General features: G+C 31.0%; 5 protein-coding genes across 6 annotated transcripts in view; 2 read left to right on the top strand and 3 right to left on the bottom strand.

Moving 5' to 3' along the window:
* The window catches only part of LOC113389432, a 290,888-nt gene that overhangs the window by 203,376 nt on the left and 72,782 nt on the right, over positions 1 to 14,730 (bottom strand). Inside the window, exons 1-2 of one of the 2 annotated variants that reach the window (XM_026626465.1) lie at positions 2,315 to 2,450; positions 20 to 148 (exon numbers count right to left, since the gene is read on the bottom strand). The gene's annotated coding sequence lies outside the window, so the exon portion shown is untranslated. Of the gene's footprint in view, positions 1 to 19; positions 149 to 2,314; positions 2,451 to 14,730 lie in introns of those variants that run through there. The other variant, XM_026626466.1, reaches the window with a different exon arrangement.
* Positions 4,090 to 5,238, top strand: LOC113389532 (zinc finger protein 239-like). The gene has a single exon (XM_026626558.1). It carries the CDS (start codon positions 4,090 to 4,092, stop codon positions 5,236 to 5,238), a length of 1,149 nt encoding a protein of 382 aa, XP_026482343.1.
* LOC113389531 (zinc finger protein 525-like) lies at positions 7,449 to 8,492 on the bottom strand. The gene has a single exon (XM_026626557.1). It carries the CDS (start codon positions 8,490 to 8,492, stop codon positions 7,449 to 7,451), a length of 1,044 nt encoding a protein of 347 aa, XP_026482342.1.
* On the bottom strand, positions 9,683 to 10,819 carry LOC113389530 (zinc finger protein 239-like). The gene has a single exon (XM_026626556.1). It carries the CDS (start codon positions 10,817 to 10,819, stop codon positions 9,683 to 9,685), a length of 1,137 nt encoding a protein of 378 aa, XP_026482341.1.
* On the top strand, positions 11,203 to 12,305 carry LOC113389529 (zinc finger protein 431-like). Its single transcript, XM_026626555.1, has 2 exons — positions 11,203 to 12,169; positions 12,250 to 12,305. The coding sequence occupies exon 1, from the start codon at positions 11,203 to 11,205 to the stop codon at positions 12,148 to 12,150; it is 948 nt and encodes a 315-aa protein (XP_026482340.1). The 3' UTR covers positions 12,151 to 12,169; positions 12,250 to 12,305.

Below are 14,730 nucleotides of genomic sequence, written 5' to 3'. Positions count from 1 at the left end.
TGATAAATAAAGGACTCACCTATAACTCCTTTTATGTGATCGAAAATATTTATTATCCAGTGTATGTTGATGAAACTTTGTAAATAAATGTTTTGGTGTATGTAATTGGTTTTAATCACACAAACTTGAACTCACTTAAATTAAAACACTGTAAATAAAATATAACTAATTTAAAATACAATTTTTAAAATTTAACAGCATCACACAATTTCATGTTTATTATAATTACTTATTACATCATTAACATTAGTATGTTTATCACTCAATATAAAATTTTAGGACCACGTATACTTAACCTTATGAAAATGAAAATTTTTGCATATCTTTACGTTTCAAAGGTTTCTGAACATTTTGGAATACCTCAGAAAAAATAGATGTGTGTAAGTATGTATGGATACAAATTTTCGTCCACGTTTTCGGACGCACGGATCAACGAATTTGCATGATTCAAAAAACATTCGATTCGTGTTGATAAAGAGATTAGGTTTTGACCAAGGCAGGTCCAGCCATTTCGGAAATACGGGGCTAAAAGTGCCGAAAATCGCAAAAAATCAAAAATGAAAATTTTTTCATATCTTTACGTTTCAAAGGTTTCTGAACATTTTGGCATACCTCAGAAAAAATGGATGTGCGTGTGTGTGTCTGTATGTATGTGTGTTCGGATACAAATTTTCGTTGACGATTTCGGGAACATGAGTCAACTGATTTAAATACTTTCAAACACATTCGACTCCTATTGATAAAGAGACCTGCTGATTAGTTTTTGGCAAAGGCAGGTCTAGCCGTTTCGGAGATACGGGGCAAAAAAGTGCCAAAAATGGTAACTGTCTTTTTTTTGAGAGAAAAGAGCGTCCGATTTAAATAATTCAAAACACATTTTATTTGTATTTACTGAATGAACAACCGATGGAATTTTTGGGAAGGCATGTCTGGCGGTTTCGGAGATCCAATAAAAAAAGTGAAATAAATGCCATTTAAATGATAATTAGACATATGGACATCAAATTATCAGATATTTTACAGAGATTTTAATAATAACAAATTTTGTTCTTTTTTCTATGGGTTCCGTACCAATGTTTATCCGTAAGCGGCGCCCACGCGCTTCGATATTTCGATTCCACGCAGCTAACATATCGCGATTGCTTTGAAAAAATGTTCAAAATTTCCAAAATATTTCAAAGTATAAAATGAATCAAGTTTTTCAAAAAGAGCAATTATTTTCAAGAAATTTAAAAAATCTCAAAAACCGATCATTTCAGAATTCTAAAACAAAATTGAGTCTTTTTTAAAACTTTAAATTTTCAGTTCCAGTAATTTGCCTTAAGCACCACTAGTTCAAATTTTTTTGATAAGTTGAAACGCAAGACACGTTTTTAACTTCTTGAAGGAGATGTTTCTACCAGAAAATCCGATTTGCTAATTTTATATTTTATCAAATTTAAAAATGTAATTAAATGAGAAGAATAAAAAATAATGATCTGTTTATTTATACGTTTCGGCACGGTATGTGTGTCATCATTCAGCAATTTTTTTATTTAATAAACAGTATCTAAAAGAAATTTCACAAAGTTTGAAAAGATAAAATTTAAAATGTATTATAGACTAAAATAAATTGAATAAGTAAAACATGGTTGCATATATTTTAAATTTAATCTAAAAAAAACATTGTATAAATTCTTTTAGATATTGTTTATTTAGTTTAATAGAAAAATTTGCTGAATGATGACACACATACCTTGTCGAAACGTATAAATAAATAGATCATTATTTAGTGTTCTTTTAATTCGAGGATTGGCTGCAAATTAACATTTCAGGAATATATATGTGAACAATATTAATATAAAATATTAGAAAAAAATTAAAAAATGAATTGTGAAATTTGATATTTTGTGAAAAAAATTTTAAAAAAGGCTGCACCAATCTAAAGATTTAAAATCCATTCGATGAAATTCAATGAGGACTTAATTGATTAGTTTTGTATAAAGATTTGTTAAGCCATTTCTTTATAATTAACAAGTACTACATTTTTCATTAAGGTTTTTGCCAAAAGTCCTGAATTAATTTTGAAAACTCAAAAACTGTTCGAAATATATCAAGTTGGTATCGTGCTGATTTTATTTTTGGTAATAGTGTAATTAAAATTTTTAATAATAAATAGTAATTAATTTTTGAAAAGTTTGAAATAATGAATTTTGTAATAGCTTTACTTAAAAAAAAAAGACAGTCAACAGTTTTAGAAGTTACGAAAATTCAATTATTTCATAAGTCGATTATTAAGATTATGCAACTTGCCTTATAGCAAAATGGCACTTACACATGGTTTAAAACTATTCAGAACGACTTAAAACATAACATTTTCTTCAAAAAGTTTCAAATAAATTTATTTGAGCCTAAAAACCATCACAAATATAAATACACTAAAATAATTTTGATAAATCCCACTTTTTCACATGTAATTGTTACTCATTGAGAGTTGAATTAAAACTGAATTTTAATAAATGGATTTTGTAATAATAACATTATAGTATTTCCAGATGGCATTTTTATTGCCCAAAGTGAAATGATACTGAAACTGATTTTTGGGGCACAATTCAAATTTTCGACTTAATTTTTAACTAACTACTTAACCAACATATACATCAGTAAAATAATATTTAAAAGCATTGTTTACAGACATGAAATTTATGATTTTATTCAAAATGTCATGGACATCAATAGAATATATATATATATATATATATATATATATATATATATATGTGTGTGTGTGTGTATATCTTCTATATATATATAAAAATAAGTCGGGTTTTCCTTCCTGACGAAATTTTGAAATGTTTTCAGAAAGAAACTATTCATTGAACAAAGTCTTTAGAGCCTTATTATGTTTTGGTGTAGTGATATCATTTATATATCGAACTAGCAAACCCGACGAACTCCGTTTCGCCACCAGATGGTTTCGTGAGAAAGATGAAGAAATTTTTTGTTTATTTTATATTTGAAATGGAAAAATTTGATTTTATTACACAACAGTAAAAAAATATATTTTGATTACAAAAATGAAGTGTTTTTTAGTTGAACTTCTCTAAGTAAATGAAAGTGAATCCGCAAATTATCCGTTTCATTGAAGTGCCCTTTGGTAAACCACATTTTTTGTTTTCTGGTCTGACGTTAACACAAACAAAGCGGATGGTTTCCCAGCTCGTGAACAGGCAACGTATAACTGCCCATGTGAAAAACAATGATTTTCTAAATAATCTATTTGAAATTTATCCCGCAAACACTAAGCGATTGGCCTTGCGACTTATTAATTGTCATTGCGAACGCTTGTTTGAAGTCAAACGAAAGATCAGTCGGAATCATTGGTATGTCACCAGCAATTTTTGAAAAAATGGTGAAATTCAGTGCATGAACTGAATGTATTATTATTCTTTGCGGCAAGAATTGCTCGTTGACTCAATTGCAAGCATAATTCTGATAATTCTCACTAATGTCATTACTCGAATTTTTAATTACGGTGCGTGAAGTTCCAGCAATTTGTATTGAGGCACGATGCCACCCCTAATTTTCTTAGCTATAAACCATACGGAGCCCAAGACCTTTCCAACGAATGCAAAATTGTCGAAATCGGTTCGTGCCTACTATCGTCACGAAAGAAAACCCGACTTATTTTTATATATATGTAGATAATTTACGTTTAAATATGTGTATCATATTTATAATTAAAAAATTGCACACATCTCTTTTCATGATTTAGGCTTGTTACATATAAGTAAGATATAAATGGGTTTAAACTCATATATCGGCATGTACATGAACCAAAAGTATCTGATATTTAAAACTTTTGCAAAATGTTCTGCAACCTGCTACGAACACTAGCGCCTCTAGCGTCGTAATGTGCAACATTTCGAGACAATGGCGCCTCTTTTTAAATTATGGTTCTCTATGTCTCTACTGCTACAAACAAATTCTATGCTGGAAATGTCATATAAATTTAGGTTAACCTATTTTAAAAGAGTGTTGATTAAACTAGATTATTATTGTTATTGTTTAGCGCACAGCTATTTTTATACGCAGTGAAAATATTTAAAAATGTCAAAAGAATCAATTATGTCTCTGAATGAACAAGCAATTAAAATTGAAGCACCAGAAAATTTACCAGAACTTGAGGATGAATTAGATTATCCTGATGCTATTGTTAAATCTGAATCGTGTTCTGAGGATGATGAAACGACTTTAGAAAGATTCATGAATTCCGAGGTGACTATAGAAGAGGAAGTCAAACAGGAGCCAATTGAGGCATCCGCTTATGGATGTGATATTTGTAATCGTTCATTTGCAGAATCAAATCAATTGAAAGAGCATATGGTCGTTCACAAGCGTAGTCGTAGTAAAGAACGCCCTTTCAAATGCGAATTCTGTAAGAAGACTTATAAACAATTACAAGGGTTGAAATTTCACATGAATACACATACTGGAAAGTTTCCCTTTAAATGTGAAATATGCGGTAAGACATTCAATAATAAAGGCCATGTGCCAGGACATATGTTAATTCACAGTGGTGAGCGCCCCCATGAATGCAATGTATGCAATAAGAAATTCACACATCTATGCAGTTTGAAAACACACATGATGAGACACAATGGAGTACGCCCCCATGAATGCACTATATGCAAAAAGAGATTCACAACATCGTATGATATGAATGTTCACATGATGAAGCACAATGGAGTACGACCTTATGAATGCGATATATGTAATAAGTCGTTCACCCAATTAGTTAATCTGAAAAGTCACATGCTCATTCACAGTGGTGAGCGCCCCTATGAATGCACTATATGCAACAAGAGATTCACACAATCAAGTAATCTGAAAACACATATGCTTACTCACAGTGAAGTACTCCGCCATGAATGCAATATATGCAAGAGGACATTCAGATATTTATGTAATCTTAAAAGTCACATTCTGACCCACAATAGAGTACGCCTCCATGTGTGCAACTTATGCAATAAAACGTTTACACTATATGCTACTCTGAAAAATCATATGCTCATTCACAGTGATGAGCGCCCCCATAAGTGCAACATATGCAATAAGCCATTCAAACGATTAGATTATTTGAAAAATCACATGGTCATTCACAGTGGTGAGCGTCCCCATGAATGCAGTGTATGTAAAAAGACATTCAGACGATTGCGTACTCTGAAAAAACACATGCTGATTCATGATAAAGAGTAAACTTATAAATGTGAAATATGCAATGAGGGATTTACGCAACCGAAAGACACATAGCACTTTATGATGTGAAATTCAATGAATTATTACTAACTCCAAATATGATTGTTTCAAAATGTCATGTATTATTATTTAATGATTGTAAAATGTGTAATAAATTATCATGTTAATACATAATTTTATAAATCATAGTATGATATTTTATTGATTCTATTAATAATTTGAAACATTGATTATTTTTATAAGTCAAATGTTTAGTTACGGTACAGGAAGTTCCAGCAATTTGCCTTAAGCCACAAAGCTATGTACCACTTTAGTTGTATAAGGGGTTTCTTAAATTTTATTTCTTAAGGGGGTCTTCCTATGTGATGAGTTGAAAAAATTGAATTTTTTTTTATTTCATATTTCAGTAGATTATACCTTTAAAAATAACATATTAAAATTTCAAATCGATATCTCAAATAGTTTTTGAGTTACAGTCATTTAAAAAGTATACATATAGTATATAGTACAACGATCATTTTATCTTTAAACGCGTTTTTCTCAAAACTGTGTTTTTCAAACTTGTCTCCATTGTATCTCAGAAACGGCTGGACCGAATTACTTGAAATTTACAGGGCACATTCAATATATTTAAACGCATGGAATGATCTATTATCAATCAAAAATTTCAAAACTTCGATTTTTTATAGCAAAAAAACTAAAAAAAAAAAACGCCTAATTTGCAACTTTTATTTCAAATGTCTATAAAACATCCAATTTTTTTTGTATTCATTTGATTGTAGATCATTCCGTGCTTTTAAGCCTACAAATTAAAACGCCGTTTATTTTTTTTTGGTCAGATGAGCCGATCAGCCGGAATCGTGGAGACAGTGGGAGCTCTTTTTTTTGAGGCGGGGGTGTTTAGAGCGCTGTAACTCTAGTTGGACTAAATTTTTTTAGCTGAAATTTTATATTTATACTGTCCAAATATGTATTAATAAATGATAAAAAACTTGAAGCTCTAACTATTTACTGGTCGTAGAGAAAAAATTCTAAAATATCCCTAAAAAACAGGCCGTCACATAGGAAGACCCCCTTAACTTCCCGTAGGGCAAGTTATAGTAATCGCAAAAAAATCTAAAAAGAAAATTTTTACATATCTTCACGTTTCAAAGGATTCTGAACATTTTGGCATACCTTAGAAAAAATGGATGTGTGTGTGTGTGTGCGGATACAAATTTTCGTCGACGATTTCGGGAGCACCGATCAACCGCTTTGAATAATTCAAAAACATTCGATTCGTATTGATAAGGAGACGTGCTGATTAGTTTTTGACAAAGGCAGGTCTAGCCGTTCCGAAGATACGGGACAAAAAGTGCCGAAAACGGTAACTCAGTTTTTAAGAGAACGGAGCGTCCGATTTGAATAATTCAAAAAACATTTTATTTGTATTGACTAAATGAAGAACTGTTCAAAATTTTGGAAAGGCAGGTCCAACGACTTGGGAGGAAAAAGTAAAAAAATGAGCCATTTGGCGGTCAAAAATGATCATTAGACATATGCACATCAAATTATCAGATATTTTATAGAGATTTTAACAATAAGTATAAATTTTGTTTACATTCCTATGAGTTCCGTACCAATGTTTCGTTAGACGCCGATGCGGCGCTTACACGCTTTGATATTTCGTTTTTATGCAGTGAAAGCAGTACGATTGCTTTGAAAAAACCTTCAGAATTTGCAAAATATGTCAAAATGAAGAAAACATTTTTCTTTTCAAAAAAAATTTGTTCTCAAAAAAAAAAAAATTTTTTTTTTAAAGTAATTTTTTGTCCAATTTATAGTTTCTCAAAAATCTTATTTTTTCAAAGTAATTTTTTTTCAAAAATGTTAATCGTTTTTAAAAAAATAATAATTTTTGGTATGGGAAGTTCCAGCCTTAAGGCACGATGCCTTAATTGCCTTAAGACAGAATTCCACTTACAGCTAGTTATTCATAATTATGGAATCTGACCTGATTATTAATATTTTTCTGGGCAGATTCAATTCTCTCAATCTGATATTTACTAATTGTCAGAGTTGATTCAGAAGCACTTAAAAATACAATTATAATGAATATATAATATAATTCCATATTATATTTATAAAATGATTTATTAACAAAATGTGTTATTAGAAATTTTACAATCATTAAATAATGCATACCAATAATATTTGAAGTTAGTGATAGTTCATTGATTTTCATCATTCTTTTCATTTAAGGATACTCTGTCATGTACCTGCATGTGTTTTTTCATAGTACTCAATCGTGTGAATCCCTTATTGCATACATTGCATTCATGGGGGCGTACTCCACTGTGTATCAGCATGTGTCTTTTCAAATGACTTGATACTTGGAACGTCTTATTGCATATCCTGCATTCATGGGGGCGCTCCCCACTATGAATGAGCATGTGACTTTTCAAACTGCCTAATTGTGTAAATGTCTTATTGCATATGTTGCACTCGTGGGGGCGCTCACCACTATGAGTGACCATGTGGCTTTTCAGACTACCTAATAGTCTGAATGTTTTATTGCATGTATTGCATTTATGAGGGCGTACTCCATTGTGCAGCAGCATGTGAGTTTTCAGATCACTTGTTGTTGTGAATGTCTTATTGCATGTGCTGCATTCGTGGGGGCGTACTCCGTAATGGATTAGCATGTGAGTTTTTAGATTACCTGATTGTCTGAATGTCTTATTGCATATACTGCATTCGTAGGGGCATTCTCCAGTATGCATGCGCATGTGTGTATTGAGGTTACTTAATTGTTTGAATGTTTTATTGCATACGTTGCATTCAAGGGAACGTACTCCACTTTGCACTGGCTTGGGTTTATCCAGATTACTTAAATGTGTATTCATGTGTGATTTCAAACCTCTTGATAGTTTGAAAGTCTTGTTACAGATTTCACATTTGAAAGGTCTTTCTTCGCTTTGACTAGGCAGGTGATTGACCATATGCTCCTTTAATTGATCTGGTTCTGCAAATGATTGCTTACAAATGTCACATTCATAAGACTCCTGTTCGACTTCTTCTTCTATGAAAATTTCGGACTTCTTGGATCCTCCTAAACATGTTTCATCTTCCTCAGAACACAATTCAGATTTACCAATAGCATCAGGAACATCTAATTCCTCCACAAATTCGGGTTTAATGTCCTCTACTGAATATCCTGGTGGTTCAATTTTAATTTCCTGGACATTCATAGACATAATTGTTTCTTCCGACATCTCTCAATATTTTTACTGTGTTTAATCAGTAAATATTTACGAAAACAGTTGTGGGCTAGATCAAAATTTAGTTTAATAAACAATCTAATAAATGATTTTAACTGGCATTGATTATTTGACATTTGAAGCATAGAGTATGTTTATAGAAAGATGAGATATCTATCATGGCGCGTCTTTTCAAATTCATTTTTGAATTCCATGTATCGACTGTTAACAAATAGTTTTATTACTAATAAATTGCTTCGTGCCTTAAGGCAAATTGCTGGAACTTCCCGTACCGTAATTAAAAATCTAGGTACGGAACCCAAAAAAAAATTACACAAAATATGTACACATTATTAAAATCTCTATAAAATATCTGATAATTTGATGTACATATGTCCAATAAACATTTTTGACCTCTAAATGGTATTTTTTTAACTTTTATTGAGAGTCCATAACCGCTGGACCTGCCTTCCCAAAAATTTAATCAGTTCTTCATCTTGTCAATACAAATAAAATGTATTTTGAATTAATAAAATCGGACGCTCCGTTCTCTTAAAAACTGAGTTACCGTTTTTGGCACTTTTTGCCCCGTATCTTCGGCACGGCTAGACCTGCTTCGCCAAAAACTAATCAACACGTCTCCTTAATACCAATCGAATGTTTTTTTAATTATTTAAATCGGTTGATCGGTGCTCCCGAAATCGTCGACGAAAATTTGTATCCGCACACCCGCACATAAATCCATTTTTTCTAAGTTATGCCAAAATATTCAGCAACCTTTGTATCGTAAAGATACATAAAAATTTTTATTTCCGATTTTTTTGCGATTGCTATAACTTGCCCTATAGGAAGTTAAAAAATAAAATTTAAATTGAAAAGAATACTCTAGTGGTACATAGCGTCGTGGCTTAAGGCAAATTGCTGGAACTTCCTGTACCGTAACTAAACATTTGACTTATAAAAATAATCAATGTTTCAAAATTATTAATAGAATCAATAAAATATCATAGTATGATTTATAAAATTATTTATTAACATAATGATTTATTACACATTTTACAATCATTTAATAATACATGACATTTTGAAAGAATCATATTTGGAGTTAGTAATAATTCATTGAATTTCACATCATAAAGTGCCATGTGTCTCTTCAAACCTTTCGGTTGCGTAAATCCCTCATTGCATATTTCACATTTATAAGTTTACTCTTTATCATGGATCAGCATGTGTTTTTCGAAATTACTCAATTCTTCGAATATCTCATAGCATACACTGCATTGATGTGAGTGCTGAACATTGTGTACCTTCAGACCACCCAACGTTTTGAATGTCTTATCGCATTTGTTGCACTTATGGGGGCGCTCATCACTGTGAACGATCATGTGGGTTTTCAGATTACTTTTTTGTGTAAACGTTTTATTGCATAAGTTGCACACATGAAGGCGTACTCTATTGTGTGACAGAATGTGACTTTTAAGACTATGTGAATATCTGAATTTCTTCTTGCACATATTGCATTCATGGCGGAGTACTTGACTATGAATGAGCATGTGTGTTTTCAGATTACTTGATTGTGTGCATTTTTTTTTGCATATAGTGCATTCATAGGGGCGCTCACCACTGTGAATGAGCATGTGACTTTTCAGATTAACTAATTGGGTGAACGACTTATTACATATATCGCATTCATAAGGTCGTACTCCATTGTGCTTCATCATGTGAACATTCATATCATACGATGTTGTGAATCTCTTTTTGCATATGGTGCATTCATGGGGACGTACTCCATTGTGTCTCATCATATGTGTTTTCAAACTACCTAATAGTGTGAATTTCTTATTGCATACATTGCATTCATGGGGGCGCTCACCACTGTGAATTAACATATGTCCTGGCAGATGGCCTTTATTATTGAATGTCTTACCGCATATTTCACATTTAAAGGGAAACTTTCCAGTATGTGTATTCATGTGTAGTTTCAACCCTTGTAATTGTTTATAAGTCTTCTTACAGATTTCGCATTTGAAAGGGCGTTCTTTACTACGACTACGCTTATGAACGACCATATGCTCTTTCAATTGATGTGATTCTGCAAATGAACGATTACAAATATCACATCCATAAGCGGATGCCTCAATTGGCTCCTGTTTGACTTCCTCTTCTATAGTCACCTCGGAATTCATGAATCTTTCTAAAGTCGTTTCGTCATCCTCAGAACACGATTCAGATTTAACAATAGCATCAGGATCATATAATTCATCCTCAAGTTCTGGTAAATTTTCTGGTGGTTCAATTTTAATTGCTTGTTCATTCAGAGACATAATTGATTCTTTTGACATTTTTAAATATTTTCACTGCGTATAAAAATAGCTGTGTGCTAAACAATAACAATAATAATCTAGTTCAATCAACACTCTTTAAAATTATATTAACCTAAATTTATGACATTTCCGGCATAGAATTTGTTTGTGGCAGCAGAGACATAGAGAACCATAATGAATTTGAAGAGATGCGCCACTTGTTAAATATCAAAGCGATTTGATAAATGTCTCATCTTTGTAAATCATACTCTATGCTTTAAATGTCAAATAATCTATGTAATGTTGAAATTAGTTGAAATCATCATATTTATAAAGATTAAAATATATTATTATTGATATTGTTTAGCACACAACTATTTTTGTAAATATTTACTTATTATACGAAGTAAAAATATTTAAAAATGTCAGAAGAAACAATAATGTCTATGAAAAATCAGGCAATTAAAATTGAACCACCAGAATATTTAGTACAAGAAATTGATGATAAACATGAATTTCTTGATATGAAATCTGAATCGTATTTTGAGAATGATGAAACATGTTTAGAAAGATTCATGATATCCGAAGTGACTATAGAAGAAGGAGTCAAACAGGTGTCAATCGAGACAGCCACTTATGAAGCAGATAATTTAAAAGAGCATATGATCAAGCCTAGTCATAGGGAAGAACGCCCTTTCAAATGTGAAATCTGTCATAAAACCTTCAAACGAACAAGTCATCTCAAAAGCCACATGCTGATACACAGTGGAGTACGACTCCATGAATGCAATACATGCAATAAGACATTCACACAATCTTTCACTCTAAAAAGACACATGCTGGTGCACAACGAAGTACGCTCCCTTGAATGCAACATTTGTAATAAGACATTCAAAAAATTAGATATTTTAAAAAGTCACATGCTCATTCACAGTGATGAGCGCCCCCATGAATGCACTCAATGCAACAAGACATTCAAACTATTAAATCATCTGAAAAGACACAAACTGATGCACAGTGGAGTACGCCCCTATGAATGCAATGTATGCAGTAAGACATTCACACGATTATGTTATCTGAAAGCTCACAAGCTGATTCATGATGGAGTACACCCGCATCAATGCGGTATATGTGATAAAACATTCACAGAATTAGGAAGCCTGAAAATTCACATGATCAAACACAGTAGTGAGCGTCCCCATGAATGCAAGATATGCAATAAGACATTCCAAATAGTAAGTCATCTGAAAAGTCATATGCTGGTACACAGTGGAGTACGACCGTATGAATGCAATGTATGCAATAAGAGATTCACCCGAATGAGTAATCTAAAAAGACACATACTGATGCACAAAGGAGAAAATGAATGAACTATTACTCTATTACAAAGTAAGTAGGAACTGTCTCCAAATATAATATCAGATATTATTTAATAATTGTAAAATTTGTAATAAATCATATTGTAATAGGTTTTTTTCAGGATAGAACATGAAGAGATAACTTTTGTAATAAGCATATATTGGAAAGTATAGTGTAAAACTTTTCAAAATACTGTGATAGATTTTTTTTACAAAAAACTCCTTGTCAATGTACTGAAGAATGTTACTATAGAATTAAGAAATGCACCTAATATTATTCAAGTAGTCATGTACATATAAGCTTTAATTTACATATTAAAATTTGTGTCTTAACTACATTATTATCTTTTATATAAAATTCTTCTGTGCGAGTGTATGATTTGATACATTCTCCTAAACAGTTATTTGCATTTTGATAATTCTTTTAAGAGTTTGTCAAAGGAAATTTTTAGGATTAAATAAAAGATAAAACTATAGTAATATTATAGAAATAAATACCAAAAATTACATAAAACCACTTATCATTGTTTGACATTGAAAACATTTGCTAGAAATGTCAATTCACTTGAAATTTGAATTTAGCTGGAATTATAGACCAGGATAATATTAGAATATAATATACAAGGAAAATGCAATGTCTACATTATTATTGTTGAAAAGAAGCTGAGATGTGCCAGAAATTAAGATAATATAAGATACAAGTCAACAGTATATATTTGGCAGATGTAATTATATTAATATTAATGATATTAAAATTTTTTGAACTTTTGAATTGTAGACGTGGGTACAGAACAACGTCTATCGGGTCCTCTAGTATATATATAAATTTGAATTAAAACGAATAAATTCTATGATTTTTAATTCTAGGCTCATAATTACTTTTTTATATATTTTGTTAGTTAACAACTCTGTAGATTTTAAACCCACATAAATGTTCTTCAAAATGATATTGTTTTGCATTTCATGCAAATTGGATAAATGCTTGAAGACTTTATCATACATTTTTCATCATCTCAAAAATCTTTAAAGTTTTTCATGTTAATATACGTTTGAGACCACATTTCTTCAAGCCAAAATCGGGACGGGAATTTTTAGTGGCTTTAAAATAGCAAATGCTACTTAAGGATACACTAAAAAATCAGTTTTTTTTAATGGGATTTGCGTACTTTTTATGAACTTTATTATTCAATTATCTATGTTTTATTTTTGTTTTTCTTGCTTTTGAGCCTTGTATAAAATTCTATTCAATTTTCTTTATAATTAATTAGCACTTGTTCGTTTATTTTTATAATTTTTGTTAATTGACATATTAGTTTTCAAAAAACCGGGGCAATTCGGGACAAAAAACCTTAATCCGGGGCATGTATTGCTTTTAGTAAATCCCGGGACGCATGGTCACCTTAGTTATTTTATTTTTTAAGAGTATAAATCTAAAATGTTATTGGAAAATTTGTATTAATGGTAAAATGACAAATAATTATCAACTTACTTAATTAATTAAATTTGTCATTCATAAATTTGAAAACAAAAATCTGACAAAGAAGTAGGTATACATTGACGTTATATACCATTCATGAATGGAATCTAATTAGTACTAGAAAAAGTATAAATCTAAAATAACATTGGAAAATTTATATTAGTGATAAATTGACAAATAACTCTGTCATTTATAAATTTGACCAAGGTAACTATAAGGATTATAATTTTGTTTAGAAGATAAAAACTAAGAAATAACAAAACGATAACACTTATCAAATTGAAGTGAAATAATATTTACCCATATGAAACTATTGGTAAACAATATTGGATTCCCATTCAAAACCAATATAGAAACAATATTTACCTCACATTAAAAACCAATATGAGCTCAATATAAACTAGTGGGGTGGGTGGCATCGTGCCTTAAGGCAAATTGCTGGAACTTCCCATACCGTAACGAAATGTTCGAGGAATACTGAATGTTTTCAAATAGATTATTATAAATACTGTAACATTGTCTAATATTTATAAGAATTATATAAACTGAATTGCAGAGTTGAAATTATTTGTTTAAAGTATATTAGAACTATAGTCAAAATTAAAAATAAAATTTGAATTATTTTCGATATACAAAAAATTAAAAAAAAAAAAAAGTTGATACAAAATTTTTTTTTTCAAAATTATTTTGTTAAGATAAGCAGAAAGTTTTTTGAATCATTTAAATCGGACGCTCAGTTCTCTCAAAAACTGCCATTTTTTTACATATTTAGCTCCGTATCTTCGAAATGGCTGGGCCTGCCTTTGCCAAAAACTAATAAACACTTCTCCCAATCATTACTAATTGAATGCTTTTTAGATCATTCAAATCGGATACTCCGTTCTCTCAAAATTCGATTTCTATTTTCTGCACTCTTTGCTCCGTATCTCCGAAACGGCTGGACCTGCCTTAGCCAAAAACTATTCAGCTCTTCTCCTATCAATAGGAATCGAATGTTTTTTGAACCATTCAAATCGGTTGATCCGTGCGCCCGAAAACTTGACAGAAATTTGTATCCATACATACATACACACACACACATCCCTTTTTTCTGAGGTATGCCAAAACGTTCAGAA

Source organism: Ctenocephalides felis, unplaced genomic scaffold, assembly GCF_003426905.1.
Source record: "Ctenocephalides felis isolate EL2017-DRISC unplaced genomic scaffold, ASM342690v1 CF-g0.4_SCAFFOLD_03573, whole genome shotgun sequence".
Classification (NCBI taxonomy): domain Eukaryota; kingdom Metazoa; phylum Arthropoda; class Insecta; order Siphonaptera; family Pulicidae; genus Ctenocephalides; species Ctenocephalides felis.
The sequence above is the reverse complement of the archived record's forward strand: the minus strand, read 5'-3'. Positions and strand labels throughout refer to the sequence as shown.

What these genes read in the sequence shown, in the direction of transcription:
- LOC113389529 (XM_026626555.1), top strand. Translation starts at nt 11,203, where the DNA reads ATGTCAGAAGAAACAATAATGTCTATGAAAAATCAGGCAATTAAAATT.
- LOC113389530 (XM_026626556.1), bottom strand. Translation starts at nt 10,819, where the DNA reads ATGTCAAAAGAATCAATTATGTCTCTGAATGAACAAGCAATTAAAATT.
- LOC113389531 (XM_026626557.1), bottom strand. Translation starts at nt 8,492, where the DNA reads ATGTCGGAAGAAACAATTATGTCTATGAATGTCCAGGAAATTAAAATT.
- LOC113389532 (XM_026626558.1), top strand. Translation starts at nt 4,090, where the DNA reads ATGTCAAAAGAATCAATTATGTCTCTGAATGAACAAGCAATTAAAATT.